At 39.4% G+C, this 20,022-nt stretch overlaps 1 protein-coding gene across 2 annotated transcripts in view; it reads right to left on the reverse strand.

Annotated features, from left to right (window-relative positions):
• cntnap2a (contactin associated protein 2a) overlaps nucleotides 1-20,022 on the reverse strand; it is a 385,507-nt gene that overhangs the window by 61,714 nt on the left and 303,771 nt on the right. For both annotated transcript variants that reach the window (XM_005912066.2, XM_005912065.2), the window contains exons 16-17: nucleotides 10,169-10,325; nucleotides 6,159-6,286 (exon numbers count right to left, since the gene is read on the reverse strand). In XM_005912066.2, the coding sequence (XP_005912128.1) occupies nucleotides 6,159-6,286; nucleotides 10,169-10,325 (285 nt within the window). The remainder of the gene's footprint in view (nucleotides 1-6,158; nucleotides 6,287-10,168; nucleotides 10,326-20,022) is intronic.

Raw genomic sequence — 20,022 nt, forward strand, 5'->3', positions numbered from 1 at the left:
TTCCATCTATTAAAATGTCCAAACCCTTTTAACATCAATAAATGGAACTAATTTCTCTCTGTCTCCCTGTGACTGTATAGGCTGCCATTAAACTAATGAAGGATTTTTGGGTCAACCTTATCTGTGTGTGCACACACATACACACATAGCTAGACACACACACACACACACACACACACACACACACAAGCAGAGAGAGAGAGAGAGAGAGAGACAAAGTCCACTCTAACTTGCTCCTGTGCGTACCACAAAAAAAAAGAGAAGAAACAAACGCACACACAAAAGTGTGTCTTTGTGCTTCCACACAGACACACAAGTACCTCCTTGCTAAAACTTTTCCTGACTGCTCAAGACATTAGTCATTTGCCTATGAAAACCCATTATATGGCAGCCAATCATCATTGCTCTTACTGAGACATAGCTCCATGCACAGTATGAGAAGCATCAATCATATGCGTGGGACCTATTCACGTGTGAAATTTTTAATATACATTTAATATGCCTTAATGGGCCAATGTATAATGTATGCTCCATGTTGCAGTGTCTTGGCCGGCACTATGGCAAACATACCTCAAAGTCATCTTCATTGTAAAGGTTGTTAATTTGGTCACTCAATATAAAAGAAGATGTCTCACTTTGTCTTGCGCCCACAAAGACACATGCGGTGATAACAAGGAAGACAAAGAGAGTACTGCGCCGTCCAAGTGACAGAAGAATCCATCTTTATTAATTGTGTTTGCCACACTTTCAGACCCCCACACACAAACAGATGTGATGTCATGGGTCATTAAATCATGGTTTGTTTGTATGTTGGCAGCTCGGCGATGAAGGGACATTAGTGACTGGCACCGGGTTGTTGATGAAGGGACCATAATGGGTGTGACACCAGGGAGAAAGAAGGGCAGGTGTTCTGTCATGTTCTGCACCCTCGACAGAACCAGGCCACTTCCTGTCTGCCGGAGGACGGGCTGTTAGAGATAAAAATGACAGCGAAATATCCAGTGCGTGATGTTTAACTGTGGCATACTTGATATCTGTGGTATACTTGGCTAAATTCCTTTGTAGTTTTAAATCCAGCACTATCTCTAAAGCACAGCCCGCTGAGATAGCATAGCTCCATTCTTTTATTTCCTTTAGTTTGAAAAATGAGCAGTCAATAGAGAGTTTATGAAGAATTATTAGTGCAATGATCATGCCGTCTTGCACTATAGATTAAATCCATTTTTACTTTTCCTCTCTAAAGGATATTATTTGCCCCAAAACCACTTTGGTGCTTTGTTACATTACAGCACAGATACCAATATTAGTTTCCTTTCTTAGTATGTTAATGTATTTTTCCTTAGGCGACAGAAAAAAAAAAGGGAAGTTGGAAGTGACAGAAGCAATCTCTCAGATATAACATAATTGAGGAGGAGATTGCAAAGAAAAGCGTCTGGACTTCTTTAAGTTGCTTGAAAAGGTTTCACCTCTCATCCGAGAGTCTTCTTCAGTTCTAAGGTCAAATGGTGGAGAGTCCCAGATTTAAACCCCGTGGGAGTTTCTCCCCACAGAGGGACAAAAGGACCCCCTGATGATCCTCTAATCGCCTGAGCCAAGGTGTGAAACTGGGTGTGGGTCCCAATCAGCCAGGGTTTCGGGTGAGCTCATTGTGAAACCTGGCCCCACCTTATCATGCGAATTCCTGAGATCAGATGGCCCAGGATGTGAGTGGGTGTTAAGGCGTCTGGGGAGGGAACTCAAAACTGGATTATAGATGGCAGAGAGTTGGTGTCGTAAACCACCGCCTCTGTTCAAAGATGGTCGCTCACAGTGGACATAGATGGCTTCTTTCACTCCTCTTTCAAACCATCTGTCCTCTCTGTCCAAAATGTGAACATTGGCATCCTGGAAAGAGTGTCCTTTATCCTTAAGATGCAGATGGACTGCTGAGTCTTGTCCTGTGGAGGTGGCTCTTCTATGTTGTGCCATGCGCTTGTGAAGTGGCTGTTTGGTCTCTCCAATGTAGAGGTCTGGGCATTCCTCGCTGCACTGTACAGCATACACCACATTGTTAAGTTTGTGTTTTGGAGTTTTGTCTTTCGGGTGAACCAGTTTTTGTCTGAGCGTGTTGCTGGGTCTGAAATACACTGGGATGTCGTGCTTGGAGAAAACTCTCCTGAATTTTTCTGATACATCGGCTACATAGGGGATGACAATGTTGTTGTGTCTGCCATTGTCATTCCCTATGTAGCATGATAAGGTGGGGCCAGGTTTCACAATGAGCTCACCCGAAACCCTGGCTGATTGGGACCCACACCCATTTTCACATCTTGGGTCAGGCGATTAGAGGATCATCAGTGGGTCCTTTTGTCCCTCTGTGGGGGGATACTCCCACTAGGTTTAAATCTGGGACTCCCCACCATTTGACCTTAGAACTGAAGAAGCTTCTCGGATGAGAGGCGAAACGTCTTCAAGCAACTTAAAGAAGTCCAGACGCTTTTCTTTGCAATCTCCTTTGACTACGATTACCTGGATGACTGAGAACCTTCACAGACATAATTGAGGAGTTCATTCTGTTTTGAATTGCTCAGTGGATAATACATTTAGAAAAGTGGAATGAAATTAAGGTTGCCTTTAAACTCGTATATTGGTTCATTTGTTCTGCGTTAAAGAAAAAAAGATGCGCTTGCTTTTTACAGTTTTCTGCTTCATGTTCAGGTCACAATACAGACCTGGGCCATATTAAGCAAACAAAATTACTCCTTGGGTTCATCCAAAAAGGTTGTACATGGGGCCACCAAACAGTTTTAGTGGTACACATGTGACAGATTGTAGGATATACTTTTAAAGTTGCTTTAACCTGTCAACAGGTGCTGCTGCTCTTGCAAGCTGCTTTGGAACCACTTTTCCTTTCATGAAGTACCCAGCCTTATCAAAGTCAAGTGCTCTACTTGTGTTTGGGTCTTGATGCCTAACACACAGCTATGCACATGGAAGCCTGGGGGAATCTCAGAACAAAGGTACATAGCCCCCAAAAATGTGAATAATGCAAATAAAAATCAGTATCATATTACAGTATGATGGTTTGAATCAAATTTATTTAGCATTTTATTTAGGCCAGTATCACAAACCGGTCACACCATAAATATAAAAATACATCAGATGTGCGTTTGTGAAATAAGGCAGTGGCAGATCTCAACAAGCTGACAAGAAGAGCCTGCTGGCTCGCAGGGATCATGGTGGCTAAAGCCACTGAATATCCTCTCATAATGACAGCTAAGCCTTAATGTAGTGAAAGCTTACACCATTAGAATACCATTTCCATTATCCATTTAACTTTTCTAAGTTTATCTTGAAGCCCACTGTGTTACAGAACCTCTGAATTTACAGAGTAAACAGCTGCATCACAGCTATACTGCGCAGTTGATCCGTGCTGATCTGACAGAAACTCGGTACACACTACAGGAGTCACATATCGCAGGTAAGATGCGGACAAAGTGAACTGGCCCAGGTTGCATGAAACGGGACGTGGTCAATATCATAGTTCTGCACAATATGTGTGTATCTTCCAACTGACCCAAAGTCCCAATGAGAGCAGTGCGCCAACACTGATTAGAAGCACAGACAGGAAGAGAAACAGCAAGGATTAAAGTGCCTCTCAGTTTGTGTGTTTGTGTGTAGGTGTGAGTGTTCTGCTAGATCTGACACCTGATGTTTACCTGAGCAACAACCTAAACTACCGGGAGTTGACTGAAGGGAATAAAAGGATGAGTGCTTAGATGAAAAAGCTTTGAACGGAGTTCAGATGCATTTATCTCACCACACACATAGACATTAGCACAAAATGCGAGTGCGTTCACGCACAAAAACACACATATGCAGAGGCAGATAAAGAAAGATTCCAAAATAGAAAGACAATCAAGATAAAACAACAGGTTCTGTGAATGATTTGCACACTGCGAGAATAAGCAATGTGCTATTTTCAGACTCAAGTGCAAACCCAGAATGACAATGTGCTCAATTGTACTCTGCTATGCATGAAGTGTTTTCTCTTGCTCTCTCTGAAGATAGTTTTTAATTAAGACCTTATTCAAACCATCAGCAGCAAACAGTCAAAAAAGGGTTTGGTACTTTGCAAAAGTTTGACTGACAATGGATGTATTGTACAGTCAAAGACACACTGATAATGCTTAATTTCCACTGGGGTTCAGGATGAAGAAATGGCAAATATTTCTTCCACATGAGGAAGCCAAAGATAGTGATGAACAAAGTGCCCTTCCTGTCATACTGATTTTTGATGTTTGTGTGAGTTACCATTCGTTTAATTTGTTATGGTTAAATAAAGCTCCCTATATACTGTGTGACTGCACCACACTGTCACTTTTTTTTTTTTGCTTGCTTTTAGGTGACTGTATAAACCCATTACTGACCCCTCGAGTTTCTTTCAGGTCCTATCAGCCTTAAACAAATATAGCTGTTGTGCTGAACTGCAGCTCCAGTGAATTGCACACATTGCACCTGCCACTTAAAATAGCCAATTCAGGTAGTAATTTAACCGTGAGTGTATAAAGGTAGCCAGCTATCAATCTAAGTTTCCTGGCACTTTGCTCGCTACTACTACACAAACCTTTCACTTTTCCTCTCTTTCATAACGTAAGTGAATACATCAACAGTGATGACGGCGGCTGCCACTGGCTGGCTTTTTATGAGTCATTTCCACCTATTACAGAAATTGCCACAACAAAGGCGGGATTGAGAAAGGCTGTAGGCCACAGGGCATACCTTAAAAATGTTGCTCCAAATTGTGTCAATCACCTGCCACTTCACCAGTTGCTACAGGAAAATGCAATTCTTTGAAAGCTAATTCATTCATACTTGTTTGAATTTAAATGTTTCAATCTGGTTTCAGGCCGATTCAGCGGAAAAGACAAGGACAAGCGATCTTATTTGTTTTGGGTTGTTTCGTTCCATTCACCAGGCAATATCGGCACTACCCGCTTTATCCCTGTGTTGACGTTTCTATTACGGTTCACCTGACATTACAGTGCAATCTGTATCTTTCATTAGACAATCTTCATCTGCTAATATCATGTACAGCCTGGTGGCATTTGTTGTAAGCACAATGGGATCTCTATAATTTGAATATGTATCTATTCCAGTGTAAGTTCTGCTGGAGTACCATTAACTGTCTATCTAAAAATGTCATACTGCTTAACATCAAATAAAGAAACAAGCACACAAACTCTTCAGAAGTTACATACAGTGTCAAAAGAGGAATTGATTCAACCTTTCGTGAGCCCTTCACAAATGTTATGCAGCCATTCTTCAGCAACCAGCTGTGAATTTTTGAGAAAATAAAATCTCTTCCTTTCCGCAGTCGACCTGGAGATGGTCATTATTGCTCATATTTCTTTTTCATTTAGTCTGCTGCAACAGCCGTCCTTGTGCTTCACTCAAAGGCCCATTTTAACCCTGCGGTGAATCCAAAAAGCTCACGCCTGCTTTCCCCATCCTGTGTAGGCTCCTCTTGAGTTTAAAGTTCATTTTACAACCATACAGATGACTCACACCGTGTGATTTAGCTCCTGGATACTCTATTGACCTTTTAGTTTCTCTTTAATCAGAGTACACCTCTGTGCCTCTCTACGGAGCCCTGCTGTCTGTTCCAAAATACTGTGGATTAGCCTGAAATTACCTACATTGCTGCTAAAAACTTAATCACGCTGTTTTCTGAATATAATAGTGCAGCCTTCTTCAATATAAATCAGTAACAAATATTAAACTAAATAAAAAGTTGACTAACACCACTTGTTGGCTGCCATATGTCGGATAAGAGCTGTAATAATTATTTCCTTTATCAATTATTTGGAAAATGAATTTTCTTTTTTTACCCCTATAAATGTAGTTTATGGGGAGAAAAAATTATTTACTTATTTCCAATTAATTTTCAGTGTATCTGCTTATCTGTACTCATTAACTGAACTTTCAACAGCTTGAAGCCCCCCAGTGCCTCGCACACAGTCCATTCAACCACTTTTATGTCAGCAGTTATGACTTTGATTTTTGGACCAAGTAAATACTCATTCGTGATGTTGGAATCGTTTTCCAGCTGTCTGTCACTCACATGAGTAAAGGCAGCTGTTTTGGCGCCATCGTATTTTAAATGACACAACACTTACTGTCTCCTTGACAACGGAGTGGTCCAACAGTTAGCTTGGCCTCAGAGCCTGACCTGTTGGTGTCGCCCACCACGACCTGGCTGACTGGCAGGTGTTCTTGATAGACCAGGAGACCAGAATCTTCTCTCCTATAGGATGATTTGGGAAAAAATCATAGAGGTTAAGGAATTATGGTCTTTTCACCTTACTATATCTTTTGCTGTGAAAGAAACATTTTTCTATTCAGTTCAATTTAGAGTTTATTAAGAGCACAATAAAAACAAACAAACAATGAAATAACTGCGGAAATATCTGCCAGACACTATTCACAAATGTGTCAATATGATTTTCCATAAACAATTCCTTAGCGTTGAGGTGACACATCTCAGGTAAGTGATTTTGAGTATGAAATGAAGAAGGGAAAGCTAAATATAAAAAGAAATCGATTCAGAAAAACATCAGATAGGGTAAATTGTATAAAGTACATAATAATCTCACAAAGGTATTGCAGTTGTTTATATACATAGGAGTATTCATACATGTATCCACATGGCAAAATTGGTATGGCCCAGATGTGGCCCACACAATGGCCCAAAGAACCACAAAGAATGATGGCCCTTTGGTGGCCCAGACCTGGTTTGCCAGAGGTGGCCCACACATGGGCCAGCACAAGGCCAGTTGCGGACATACTGGTGGTCCTGTGCTGGCCCAGAACAGTTTCAGCTCTGGCCCCAGATGTCAGCCTAATATGTACCTTAATCAAGCCATGTAATAACAACATGTGCCAGAACATAATAGTGCGAAAGTAACATGATGAAACTCTGTTCGGACAGTGAATGGACTGATTCTTATATAGTGCTTTTCTACTCTCCCAGATTACTCAAAGTGCTCTTGAGTACAGCATGCCACATTCACTGAATCACACACTTTCTCTAAACAGAGTGCTTCCTAACCACATTCTTACTCTTGACATGCAGACTGGAGGAGCCAGGGGTTGAACCACTAACTTTCCGATCAGTAGGTGATCTGCTCTACCTCTTGAGCTACCACCACCCACTGGCAAACGTGAGTAAACCGTTACTAGGTTTTGGATAAAGTGTACACTCACAAACCTGGATAAGAAATGTTGACTACCATAGCAGTATAGTATTGCAACATGGCATTTGGGTCTTCTATCTAACAGGAAAATAGGAACATAAATAGTGTCATCATTGCCAGACCTGGCCCACATTTGGTTGACATACACTCTGCCATGACACCAGTCAGTCAGAAGTACCAGCTTGATGCCGGATATGGGGAAGACCTATTTTCTATGAGCCTGGGCCACATAAACCAAACCACAATCGGGCCAGATGTGGCATGCCATGACATAAACAGTGCCATCTACTCCAGACCTGGCCCATATCTGGATGACATACCACTTACCATGCCAGAAGTCAGCCAGCAGTGGTTGGCTTGACACCAGATCCAGGCCAGACCTGTCTGCTATGTGGGTAGGACAACATGAGTGGGCATTTGCAAGTCTATAGTTGGGGGAGGTGTTATCCACAGGCATTAGATTTTCTTTTGTTCATGCTGTTAGATGCTGTACCAGCTGTAGTACTGGTTACTACTTAAAAGATACTTTTAACTGAGCCTATTAGTAAACTTCCAAACAGTATCAATACTGTCACTTTGGTCTTTTTTACATGGAGCACACATGAAATAGTCACTTTCAGATATGTTCACACCTCAGTACATGTTATGTGGTTTAGACAAGGGAGCGTAAGGGAGGCTGCATACAAGGAGTTCACTCACACAGTGTGAATTCACCAGAGAATTACCTGCTCTATTTTCACGTCGGTGCAATGAGACATCACACAGGCTCTGTGTTAGATAGCTAGCAGGTTAAACACCATTTAAGGTCTGATCCAATTGCCTCTAATGAATCAAGTCTCACTTTTAATTTGAGTAGGTTTACATCAGTGTAGTAACAACTGCACAGGTGTGCCGTGTTTAACACAGATCAATTTCAAGATTCACCCTTTAGACATCGATAGATGTCTTTAGATCTAGTCAGGTGATCCTCTTTGAGGACCGTCTGCAGACACCTTCAGCTCTTTCTTCTTGTCTTTAGCCAGTCTGCTCAGTCACAATAAGGTCATGTCACCTCAGGACTTAGTTGCTGAAACTGAGCATGTCTGTATCTGTATTCACCCTGTTGCTATAGTAAAATTATCAACAAATTCAAGTGCCCTAGTTCCATTAATGCCCTTAATGCCCCTTAGGTTTTGCTGTTTTCACCACATATTCTCTTTCAATTGCTTTGATAGAGGATAAACATTCCTTCATGGAAGTCTGTTCAGTTTTGAGTTCTGAGTGTTTTTGCAAACAGCAACCCAGCCAACCCAGCCTTTCTCTTCTTCAGGCTTCTGAGCTGTTTGCTTTTTTTCCTCTAAGACTCTGCTTATGCCCTTGCGTGTTTATTGATGTGAAAATGTGCACACCTACATGTCAGACAACACTGTAGACTTCCTGTACAATATTAGAGGGTTTTTTTTGTAATGCTTCCTTGCCAGCAAACAGAAGTGGCTGCAGGGATTATGTTTTCATGTGTTCCGTCTGTCTTTGATACCATATTTTAATTTCATTTCTGTGCTGACCAATGCATTCTGGAACTCTAATGAGAACTCTAATTAAAGACAGTGTGCAGGGACGTGTGCATCTGAGTAAGCATGTGTGGATAGACACTTGCACATTTCTATGTGCTGCCAAAAGTATGGGTAATGAGTGCAAACAGTTGGTAAAATTTCAAAGCTAACTTAGACAAACAATAAGACACTGATGCGTACAATATTAACAGAGAGAACAAGGCACTGTAAAATTTATTTGTAATCTCATCAGTTTTCGAGATGAGGAGGGAGACATGAAAGCAAATTAAATCTCTTCTTCTTGCTAATGCTCAGTAATTACTCTCAAAGAGGAGGCACATGCATACACACACTCACAAACAGCGATGCAACAGCTTTTAATGAGAATATCCATCAGCTGGCTAAAAGAGCTTTAAAACGCAAACTGTTGGTTCTGGATGTAAGCACCCCTCTTAAATAAACACATCACTGATAGTGACTGAATGATGAATGCATTCATCATTCAGTCACTTCAGCCTTTGAAGTTTGACACATTGCCACACTGTCCAGTTAAGGCGGATTCTGCACTGTCAGCTTAATGCAATCGCTACATTAACATAAGTGACGAATTTAGTGCTATCAAAAATGTAATAAATAAATAAAAATGTAAATAATCCGTGGGTTTTTCATTTTTGGGTTCAGCTTATGCGGTAAGAAAAATAAAAAGAATCGACGGTCTGTCAGGTAAGAGATTGTTTGTAGGAAGCCTTGTGAATGTATACCAAAATGAACTTCTCTATAACCAAACATGCACTTATTAAACATAACAAGCAGTTAATAGACAAACTGACCTTTACAATTTCATATAAACTGCAATTATTTTAGAAGCAGTTAAATGTCTGAGGTATGTCTGAGGAATTCATCTGCCCTGGTGAGAAAATCTGTGGGTGAGTTAATGGAATAACAAACACTCCTCTTCCTTACTGAAGTGCCAGTGAGCGTGGTATGTATGTACATAACCCTGTGAAACTTCCTTGTTTTTATAGCTAAAGCCTAGTGATAACAAGTGACAGAATCATTTTTATCTAGGTTGGCAAAAAAAAGTCACCACTGAATTCTCCACTCATTAGTAACTGTAGCGTTAGCTTTCCACTCTACGACACATGCATTCAGCTTATTATCATAAAAGTAGTATCCTGGTTATTAGAAAGATTAAAGTAGTTTGCAGTGGGTAAAAATGAAGACTGGTCTCCAAGAAGCTTGATAGATAAAAGCTAATGCATAATGCATGAAAAAGGCTTTCCCATGACGCATGTAGTATTCATGTAATACAAAAAAAGAGCTACTTAGTAGCTTGAAAACTACTGAGAAATGGCTCTCTAATTGCAAAACTGAAACAGTGAACTTTAAAGTCTGACTCACCATTGTTTGACATCAGCATCACAGTTGCAGTCGTACTTGGGGTCGGTGCAGTTCCTGTCGATGCCACAGGCACATTTCTGGATGCCAGGCCCCGATCCACCCCAGTAGAAGTGTTTCTCGTTCCCTCTGCCAACCCACCACGTGTAGGGTGTCCCGTCTGGGGATAGAAGACAAACATCCAGAAAAGAAGCCTATAGGTTATTTCCGAAATGGAGAACATGTCAATGTGACCCTCACAGAGAAGTGCACAAAACAGATGAAAACATCTTTTTCTAAAGGCGATAAAGTTGTGCTGCTAGAGTTACAGATGATTGATTGTTCAAAATTTTAACTGTTTGAGGCTCTTTTTTTGCGTCCATGTGAATTATAGTGACAATTGGCAGCTGCACGGTGAATATAACTCATTTGCTCAACATGTTTTATGCAGCTGGATGGTAAATGCCTTTGAGACCGGAAGGCACACTTAGACACACATCACACCTGTGCTTTTACAGATCTATTAAAACAGCTTCAGCGCCGTTGCATACATTTATCTTTTCTATGCACAAACCACTGCGTGTAATTGTTGGAGTGAGTGTCGGTACTTCAAAAACACATCTGTGGACACACAAACACCTCTCTGTGTTTCTATGTGCCCGTTCGTGTGTGTGGGTTCGTGTATGTGTGATTTTTAATGAGTGGATAAAAGGTGAAGGATCGCTGCTTTTCAATAAGAAATGTAATATTGTTTTCTTTTCCACGGATAATGTATTCTGGCATGGGACAGTAACTAGGCAGAGAGATAGGTGTAAATATTTCGGTGGCTGGCAATATATCACAATAACAGCAAGAGAGAATGAAACAATATTACGTTTCCCTCTTTATTCCGGGAAAATAAGCCGCATTGTCAATATCATTTTGTCAAATTTCTTTAGAGACAATGAAATCTCCCGAGCCCCATTTTTTACAGAAGGGAATTGAAGCAGACTTTTGATGCAGCACAATTGCATTGAGAGGTGTGATATACTGTATTATTACATTTTTTTTTTTGGGTGGGACTAGGGGCTAAACTCCAGGAAGAAGAAACAGACGTGTTTCTATTGTGTGTCTAAATGGTTACGTGTTTGGCTTTGGTGACCTGTGGGGTTACTGCCTTCATAAAGAGAATTAGCCTCATCTCTCTTCAAGCTTCTGTTCAGACAAGCCATTGTCAACAGGATTAACAGTGCCTCCTCAAGAGACTTCACAATCCTCTCAATTCACGTGTGTGTGTGTGTGTGTGTGTGTGTATTGTCGTATTTTTATACAATAGAGAGGCCAAGTTTGAATTTAAGTCAAAGTTAGACCTCATAGTCTCACATTTAAGTCAGTGGTTATCACAGATGGCACCCATCTAGCCAACAACCCAGTACTAGTATCAAGTACTGCTTTCAAACACAGACTTTTTGTTGCTGTTGTTTTTGTTCACAGTATCAGTAACTTGAAATTTGAAACCAAAAAGAAGGTATAGTGTCATAAAAACAAGAAAACACAAATATATATTTTTAATTGTCTAAAACCTGTTTCATACTAAAAGTTGTACTGTTATTTATCAGGCCAATAAAAAACTGAATTCACATTTTTATACCTAAATTTGAGCAGTCAGAAACTGATAAAGCCTAATGTTCATCCACTACTTTTCTTCAGGTTCTTCAACTTTTCTTTTTAGAAATGCAAGTAACTGTAATTTGGCATCTTAATGAAACAATAATATTGTACCTTATTATTTTCTAAGCTTTTTTCATAAAACTGTTAATTTGAAATTTTGTGGATAACAACAATAATTATATTTTAACACTAAAAACACAATTTCAGTTAAAGAGCTTGCATACACTAGTGGATGAACCAACACACACACACAAATAAAAAATGTATTTTGGTAATTATCAGTGCTATTATTTTAGGGCAGCCAAGGCATAAACCTAACACACTCATTCATTTGTGTTAAAGATTTTCTTCTGTGTAAAATAACTATCGAATTACTTTTTCTGTAATGAAATGTAACCACGATTTTCTGAACTAAGGGTCTAGGCTCAATCGCTGGATCCTGAACATGTCCCAGCGACTTTGTCTCATTATGAAACAGACCTACTATTCACAGACTTGACTCTGATAACAGCCGTACATAACGCACATAATCATTTTTGGGTCTTTGTGGTTATATTCCGACATTGTTACACCTCAATTAGGTAGTTGTTTTATTTAATTAGACCCGCTTTCAGCGTTGTTGTTTTACATATTATTTCTCTGAGATATCTGAATTTGCTACAAGCTCATCCTCATTCATCAACTGATTCCCCAGCAATATTTCCCCAGTGGATATATTTTAGAACACAACAACGCCGGCAATAACATCAGCTCATGACGCTTCACAAAGTGCTTCTTCAGCTGATGTGTGACTTTTTGACAAAGCATCATTTCCCCCAGGTCAGCATGTATAAACCTGTGAGGGAGTTTTGCTGTTGACAGACACATTAGCTTCTAATATGACAGGGCAGGTAGGTTTTTTTTTTTAATCTTGGGCCAATTGTTCTCTGTAAATAAAAACAAAAATCAAATAGAATCTTCTTAATGAATATTTTGTATTTCAATTATGTCTTATTTAAGTTTAGATTTAATTTATAAAATATTTTCTGTTCTTACATTATAAGAAAATAAATCTGGGTCTTTATAAAACTGCGTGATTTTTGTGTCCCTTTGCACATTACCACATTTCAAAACCAATTAAAATAGATAACTTCTTTTGTAAATGCACTCTCTGCTGGTTTATTTGATCTCTTTTCAGCACACACACGCCATGATAATGATTGTATTTCTTGTACAATGCATAAACAATAAACCATGGACAATCTATAGTTAATACTGGTGGTGCTGAGGTGAGTGGTGGGTGATAGGGACGCAAATCAAAATTCTAAGGCCCCATAAAACCTTGGGCAGACTACTTTAAACACATAATTAAAGGGATGTTCCTTCTAGCTCTTGTATAACTGCAGAGTAAAAGTAGTTAAGCATTAGGAAAAACTTATGACTGCATGAACAAAGGAACTGCCTGTATTCAATAACAATGTGCTCACAATCCTCTTTCTACAGCACAAAAAAGACATCACAGGAGAAAAAGCATCTTGGGCCTATGCCTAATGTAGGCTTGGGCTCTATAAACACCAAACACACATAAATACACACATGTACTGACTGCTAATTTATCACTGTAAGTAAGGACTTAAAATTACCGTTGCTGTGCTGATAATGGAAGGTTAGCCAGTAATTATGTCTGATTATGCACAGTATGGCTGTGCTGTGGGTGCTGCATTTAAAGCTTGGTTCAGAATAGTGATTTTTCTTTTCTGACTCGCTATTCTGCTGAGGTCACACACACACACACACACACACACACACACACACACACACACACACACACACACACACACACACACAGAGCAGGGAACTTGAGGTTATATTTCACTGAAGTCGATGACAAAAATGCTTCATCCACAAGTGAAATAAAAGTGACTGTAAGCGAGTAGGAGTATGTTCACAAACTCCTGTCGAAGTAGCAGAACATGAACTTACAGAGATGTGTTGTTTTGTAGTAAATTGCTGTTCATTGTACATCCATTTTTTTTTTAAAGAGAGTAATAAAAGAATGATGACCTATGACGTATTCATGGTGCAGAATTACTTATAAATAAGGCACATAATAATCTGTTTTAGTTTTCTTTGCATAGAGATTCTGATCAGGTGATCTGTGCTCCTCTTCTGATATTCACTGCTCTTTATGGATTTAGCCAGCTGAATTCAGTAAGATATAAGCAGATGCTACCCAAACAGCATAGCTGATTTCCAACCCCTACTCACTATAAAGCTAGCATAAAAGGTAGGACTCAGTGACTGAAACTAATCTGCATCATCATCTTATATATGAGCTGATGTCTGCTGCCCTTGATGTAACCTAGTAACAGTACCCTAGGTGTAACCAGTTCAGCATGGTACATCATTTTAAACATTATCAAAATACTGCAAACTGACCAGTTTTGCCTGGACTAAACAGCCTGGTATTTATATGCAACCTGGGAAAAAGACTAAACTAATTTACCTTAATACGTTTTGCAACAAACTTCCATAAAACATTATTTAGCGAGAATAATGTAAGGGAGTCCGGGGATTATAGTAAAAATGTTTTTTGTTCCAGCACTTATATCTCACATAATATTTGTAAGAGTTCTTAAATTTTGACATGAAATAAAAAATAATGTTACAAAATTCCAGTTTCTGCAGTATCAGTACCAATCAAAATATACACTCGAATAAAAAAAGTTCTTAGTTGTGATTTTGCCATAAAATCTGAATACTTCTTCATAAAGCTCTACAACAGGGGTGGTGGGGTGGTGTCCTGCAGGTTTTAGATGTGTCCTTGAGCCAACACACCTGATTCAAATTGCTACATTACCTCCTCAACATGTCTTGAAGTTCTCCAGAGGCCTGGTAATGAACTAATCATTTGATTCAGGTGTGTTGACCCAGGGTGTTATATTTAAAACCTGCAGGACACTGGTCCTTCAGGCCTGGAGTTTCCCACCCATGCTCTTCAATTTAGTATCAGGGAGGACGGGGGGGGATGTTGTTACATTTAACCCTTTGTTACATCCATCCTTGGTTCCCCCAAAACTAAACTAAGGTAAACTCTAAAACAAATGAGCACACTTAATGTAAGATTTAGGTTTAAATTATAAAATTATAATACAAAGAGCAGTGAGCAAGGTTTACTTTTACAAAACAAATCTTAATAACATCTCTCTCCATTTATCAGTGTGGCATGTATGTTTTTCTCTCCCTTGGAAATACAGTAGTAGCTACTAACAGACAAACTGTGCAGAAGCAGTTTGTGTTTGGTGATGCTTGCTGCCGGGGTCAAAAAGTTGCATTTGATCACCTGTCATTTTAATAATGTAGTTAGTGCTTAAATAGAAAGCAACCTTATGTCTGTACCATGAACTTAAGATTCAAGGCTCAAACGGGCTCAATGTCACTTTGCATGGTTTTTCAGATATACACAGGCTGCAATGGAATGTTGTTTATCACCAGGCTCTAAAGTGCAATAATCAGTAAAAAGTAAAAATACAGTATGACAATCAAGCAGCAGCTTGCTGAGACACTCAGCAAACTCAGGTGTAAACAATCACACTCACTGAGCTCACGAAAAGGGATGTGTTGAAGGTACAAGTGCGCCGTGGGATGTCATTATTTTCTTGTTACTGAGCATTTATCTCCATGCTGTCACCGGAAGCAACACCACCCTCCAGCACACAAAATATTAACTCACTCGACCGTAATATATATTAACTTGCCTCTTAGATTTAATCACCTATTAAATGAAGGACCCTGGTTGTGACTGCAAACCTTTCTCAACCCCTGAGTGGTAACCTGAAATACAATTTCCTAGAAATGTACGTACAAGTAATTTTGACACAGTCAGCAAGTATTGTAATTGGCCTGTTTACTACCATCTATTCTTCCTCCTATGGATGTCTGTCTGCTTTTTTCTCTCTGCAATTTTTGAATGGTTCAGTGAAAGAATAATAGCCATAGCCTCAATATAAGGAATAATAATCATAGCATTAATCAGATGTCAGCAAATTCCTGAAGGGAGTTTACTAAAACTATTAGAATGGATGTAAGGGAATGTACAAAGAAAAAGAAAAAGAGCGAGAGAGACAGAAAAAAAGAAAAAACCCCTCCCCAAAGAACATAGTATCTGCCATCTCATAATAAATGCCAAGAGATGACCACAAGGCCCCTTGTATAGGTTATGTTGTAGGTGTCACAGAGGTTCACTGCAGAAGTGACAGAAACCAAAACATGCAAAGGACTGCATCCAGACACGCTTACAAGAAGTGTGTCTGAAGATAAATTCATCAGAGTTGTGAAGGAGAAAAAGCTGCAAGCTAATGCAGTGCGCCCCAGGGCAGCTGTGGCTACAATGTAGCTTGCCATCACCAATGTGTGAATGTGTGTGAATGGGTGGATGACTGAATGTAGTGTAAAGCGCTTTGGGGTCCTTAAGGACTAGAAAAGCGCTATACAAATGCAGGCCATTTACCATTTTTTTAATGATTCATTTAATACTGTAGATACATGGTTGCTATTTGCTCTTCAGTAGCTGTTAATAGTACAAAATAATTAAACATTATGGTTAATGGCAGTCTCAGAATACCACAAAACTGTGTATATTGTTGACAATAATTAACAATAATGAGTTGTCCCTTAGGGGAGAGAGTTTAATACTGCCCTTTGTACTTTAACTTTCTAGACAGCTCATCATAGCTATGGGACAGACCTATAACTATGTTTTTCTTGTACTCTTTTTAATCATCGTTATGTTTTTATTCCCTCACACAACATCAGTCAGTGCCTGTGTTGTCTGTCAGGAAATGTAAATAAATCCTATGCTACACCAGGTAAACATTACCAAGCCTCCGAGTGCATTTCCTCCATCACCCGGCTAGTCCTTAAACTCATTGCTTGGCCTCTCCCTTTCCCTACCATATAATAACACAGGTTTTTCAAAAGGTGAGGAGAGAGCACAAAATTGCTTTCACAGAAAAAAAAGTCCACTTGGCCCATTTCATAATTTGTTTTTCAGAGTATGTCGAGAAAAGGAGGAGACAGGAGAAGATGTGTAGGAGTAACAGCAGGGCATCAGGTGAAATGAGAGCTATGTATTGTGCCAGTTAAACTCTCCTGTGTGATTCACTTGGCCGTGCCAAAACAAACAACTCAGGAGCGGAGAACGAAAGGAAGAGGGCGGAGGGGGAGATGAGAGCACGACAGCATGGATGGATGAAGATGTGAGGGAGGAGAGATAGAATCGTACTGGCAGGGAGTTCATACGGAGATCCGCAGAGAGAGAGGGCACTGCCAAGATGAGGCTCAGCAGCATGTTTGTGTGTGTAAGAGCATGTCTGTGAGTATATGAAGAACAGAGACCATGTGTTTGCATCTACAAAAGTCCTGGGTTTAAAAAGCAGGTGCAAACAGCGCTGTGCGATATGACCAAAATCTCATATCCCGATATTAAGACATCTATCGTCCCGATAACGATATAAATCACAAAAATGTAACATTTTCTGTAAATTCTGTGAATCTCGGGCAGCTCGACTTCAGGGAAGTGTTTCCAGCTGCGCATCATGTAGCTGGAGTCGAGTGTTTTAACCGATGCATGAAACGATACATTTTTAGACATAAGTTGTAACGGCCGCCGTTTTCTTTGTGAGTATTTATTACACGGCGTGCTGCGGGGAAAAGCCTGTTCTAACGTTTGAGTCTAAGGTTTATTTTTTTAGCACCTGGCGGCTCTTTTTTAATTCTCATCCGTAAATAATATGCTCTTTCCCGTGATTCAGTTTATTTTGAAAAGTCTCAACAGGATCTTGAGCTTTATTGTGATAGGTTTATGTGGAACATAAACAAGCGGACACGCGATGGTTTTACCGTTGTTGTTGCTAACCACAATGCATAAAAACAGGCGCTTGTCCGTCCCTAGTGTGGTTATATTAAATATAAGAGAAAGAGAGAACTTTAAGACATTAATATAGCCACTACATCAAACAACAAAATATTGCTGTAAACAGTTTATTTTGCGACACCACGAAACAAATGATAGCGTAAAATAAAACGATAGACGTTTTTATATCGTCATCCGATATATATCGTTATATGAACAGCCCTAGTGCAAACTATCACAATTCCCACATAAATATGATAAACATCAATGTGGGTATTCGAAATTCCATCTGACCGAATCAAAACAACAGGAAAACTGCTTTGAATTTGATATAAAAGTGATTAAAAATGTGCTGCATTCTCTTAGGATTTGCAGTAGATAATCCTCTGTGTGTGAAAATTTGGCTTAATTGTAATTTGTCGATGCAAAGAAAGGAGACCATCATTAAGCTGAAAAATCAAAATAAACCTTTCAGCGAGATGGCAAAAACATCTGGAGTGGCCAAATTAGCAATCTGGTAAACTCTGAAAAATGAATGAATGCACCAGCCAGCTCAGAAACACTCGTCCTGGAAGACCACAGGCGACAATTAAGGTGCAAATTTTTTCCTTGGTTAAGAAAAACACATTCACAACATTTACAAAAACCATTCTCTAGAGAACAAGAGACAAAAAGGGTTTATCAATCCATCTTTTTACATGCTCATCTAATCTGGAGCTTATCTCAGCTAAAAGCTTTGTGAAACATGAAACACACCTAACAGGCCACAGGGTTAACCAATCAAACTCACATTTACACCTGTGCCAGATGATAACCCAGAAATTAGAGTTGAACTACATCAGTGAGATCCAAGTATTGGATTAACATTTACTGAGATGATCTCCAAAATAAAATGATGAATAAATAAACACTCACACATGCTAAAAATGTTTTGCGTCATGTTTCTGGTGTCACTCCTTACAGCCATCATCACCCCTTACTTTCTCCTTCATTGCAAAATCCCCAACAAAAGTACTAAATGTTCACAGGAGATGAGGAATCAGACATGACAGACTGATAAGGCCCGGGGCTGTGTTCTTCTTCTGTCCTCGGGGACAGCCACACAACAGTACTCATTGTGATGGGTTTATCTATTTGTTATCCCAAAAGCACACATAACAGGCTCATAGTCACACCTACAGCCACACTCACATATATTTATCCCTGCTCTTATCCAGAGAAGCTAATGTCTTTATTTTCATCATTTCTGCTGTATTTTGTGGAGACTCACTCCCCAAAGCAAAGACACATGAGCAGTAGACAGTAAAAGCAAAGAATGAAAGAGGAAAAGAAGAAGTAAAAGACACATATTGGGAACTGTGAGATAAGAGTATTGACAGCAAGAAACAGAAAGAAAGTGGATAAAAAAAGGACCAGGAAAGTGTGAGATCCTTGTCTTACAACTATTGATCTTAGCAAGTAATCTGATCATTCGGAATGAGTCCCACTGAACCAAACGGGTCCACAGCAGCCTTTTTATATATTTATATTATGACTAGAACCAAACTCATATATTGTTATATCTAATTCAGAAATGGCATCATCGTAGACAGTCTTGTGTCTAAAACAGTAAATGTGATGTATTACACATGAATAACAACAGAATTTACTGCAAATAGTTGAAAGACATTTAAAATGTTAACACTGAGAAATAATATTAAAAAATTAAAAACACCTAGATTAATCTTTGCAAGCAAGGTGTAATGCTGAAAGCTATTACTAATTAAGTGCCATTAATACTGATCAATACATAGTCAGTCAGCATCTGAAAAGTTCATGATAAATCAAATCAAATCACTTTTATTGTCACATCGCATGTGCAGGCACACTGGCACAGCACATGCGAGTGAAATTCTTGTGTGCGAGCCCACAAGCAACAGAAATGTGCAAACACAACAACACAAACCAGCAAATACAAGAATGGCTACATCTGAAACTAATAAATATATGTACAATATATAATAGTGTATGCATTTCTGGATGTGTATACTAAACATTTTCCTTGTGTGTGTGTGTGTGTGTGTGTGTGTGTGTGTGTGTGTGTGTGTATACACATTTTACAAATTAAATAGTAAAAAAATAATAATAATAAATGAAATATATAAAAATATACAGAGTTGAATATGTGCAAAACAAGTGGCATTTATATACAGTGTGGAGTGCATAATGTTGAAGTTCCAGTAGTGAAGCTGAGGTGTCTATGATGTGTTCAGCAGTCTGATGGCCTGGTGGAAGAAGCTGTCTCTCAGTCTGCTGGTACGGGACCGGATGCTGCAGAACCTCCTTCCTGATGGAA

This window comes from Haplochromis burtoni, unplaced genomic scaffold, assembly GCF_018398535.1.
Source record: "Haplochromis burtoni strain Fernald_Lab_line unplaced genomic scaffold, NCSU_Asbu1 Contig_1, whole genome shotgun sequence".
In the NCBI taxonomy this organism is placed as follows: Eukaryota; Metazoa; Chordata; class Actinopteri; order Cichliformes; family Cichlidae; genus Haplochromis; species Haplochromis burtoni.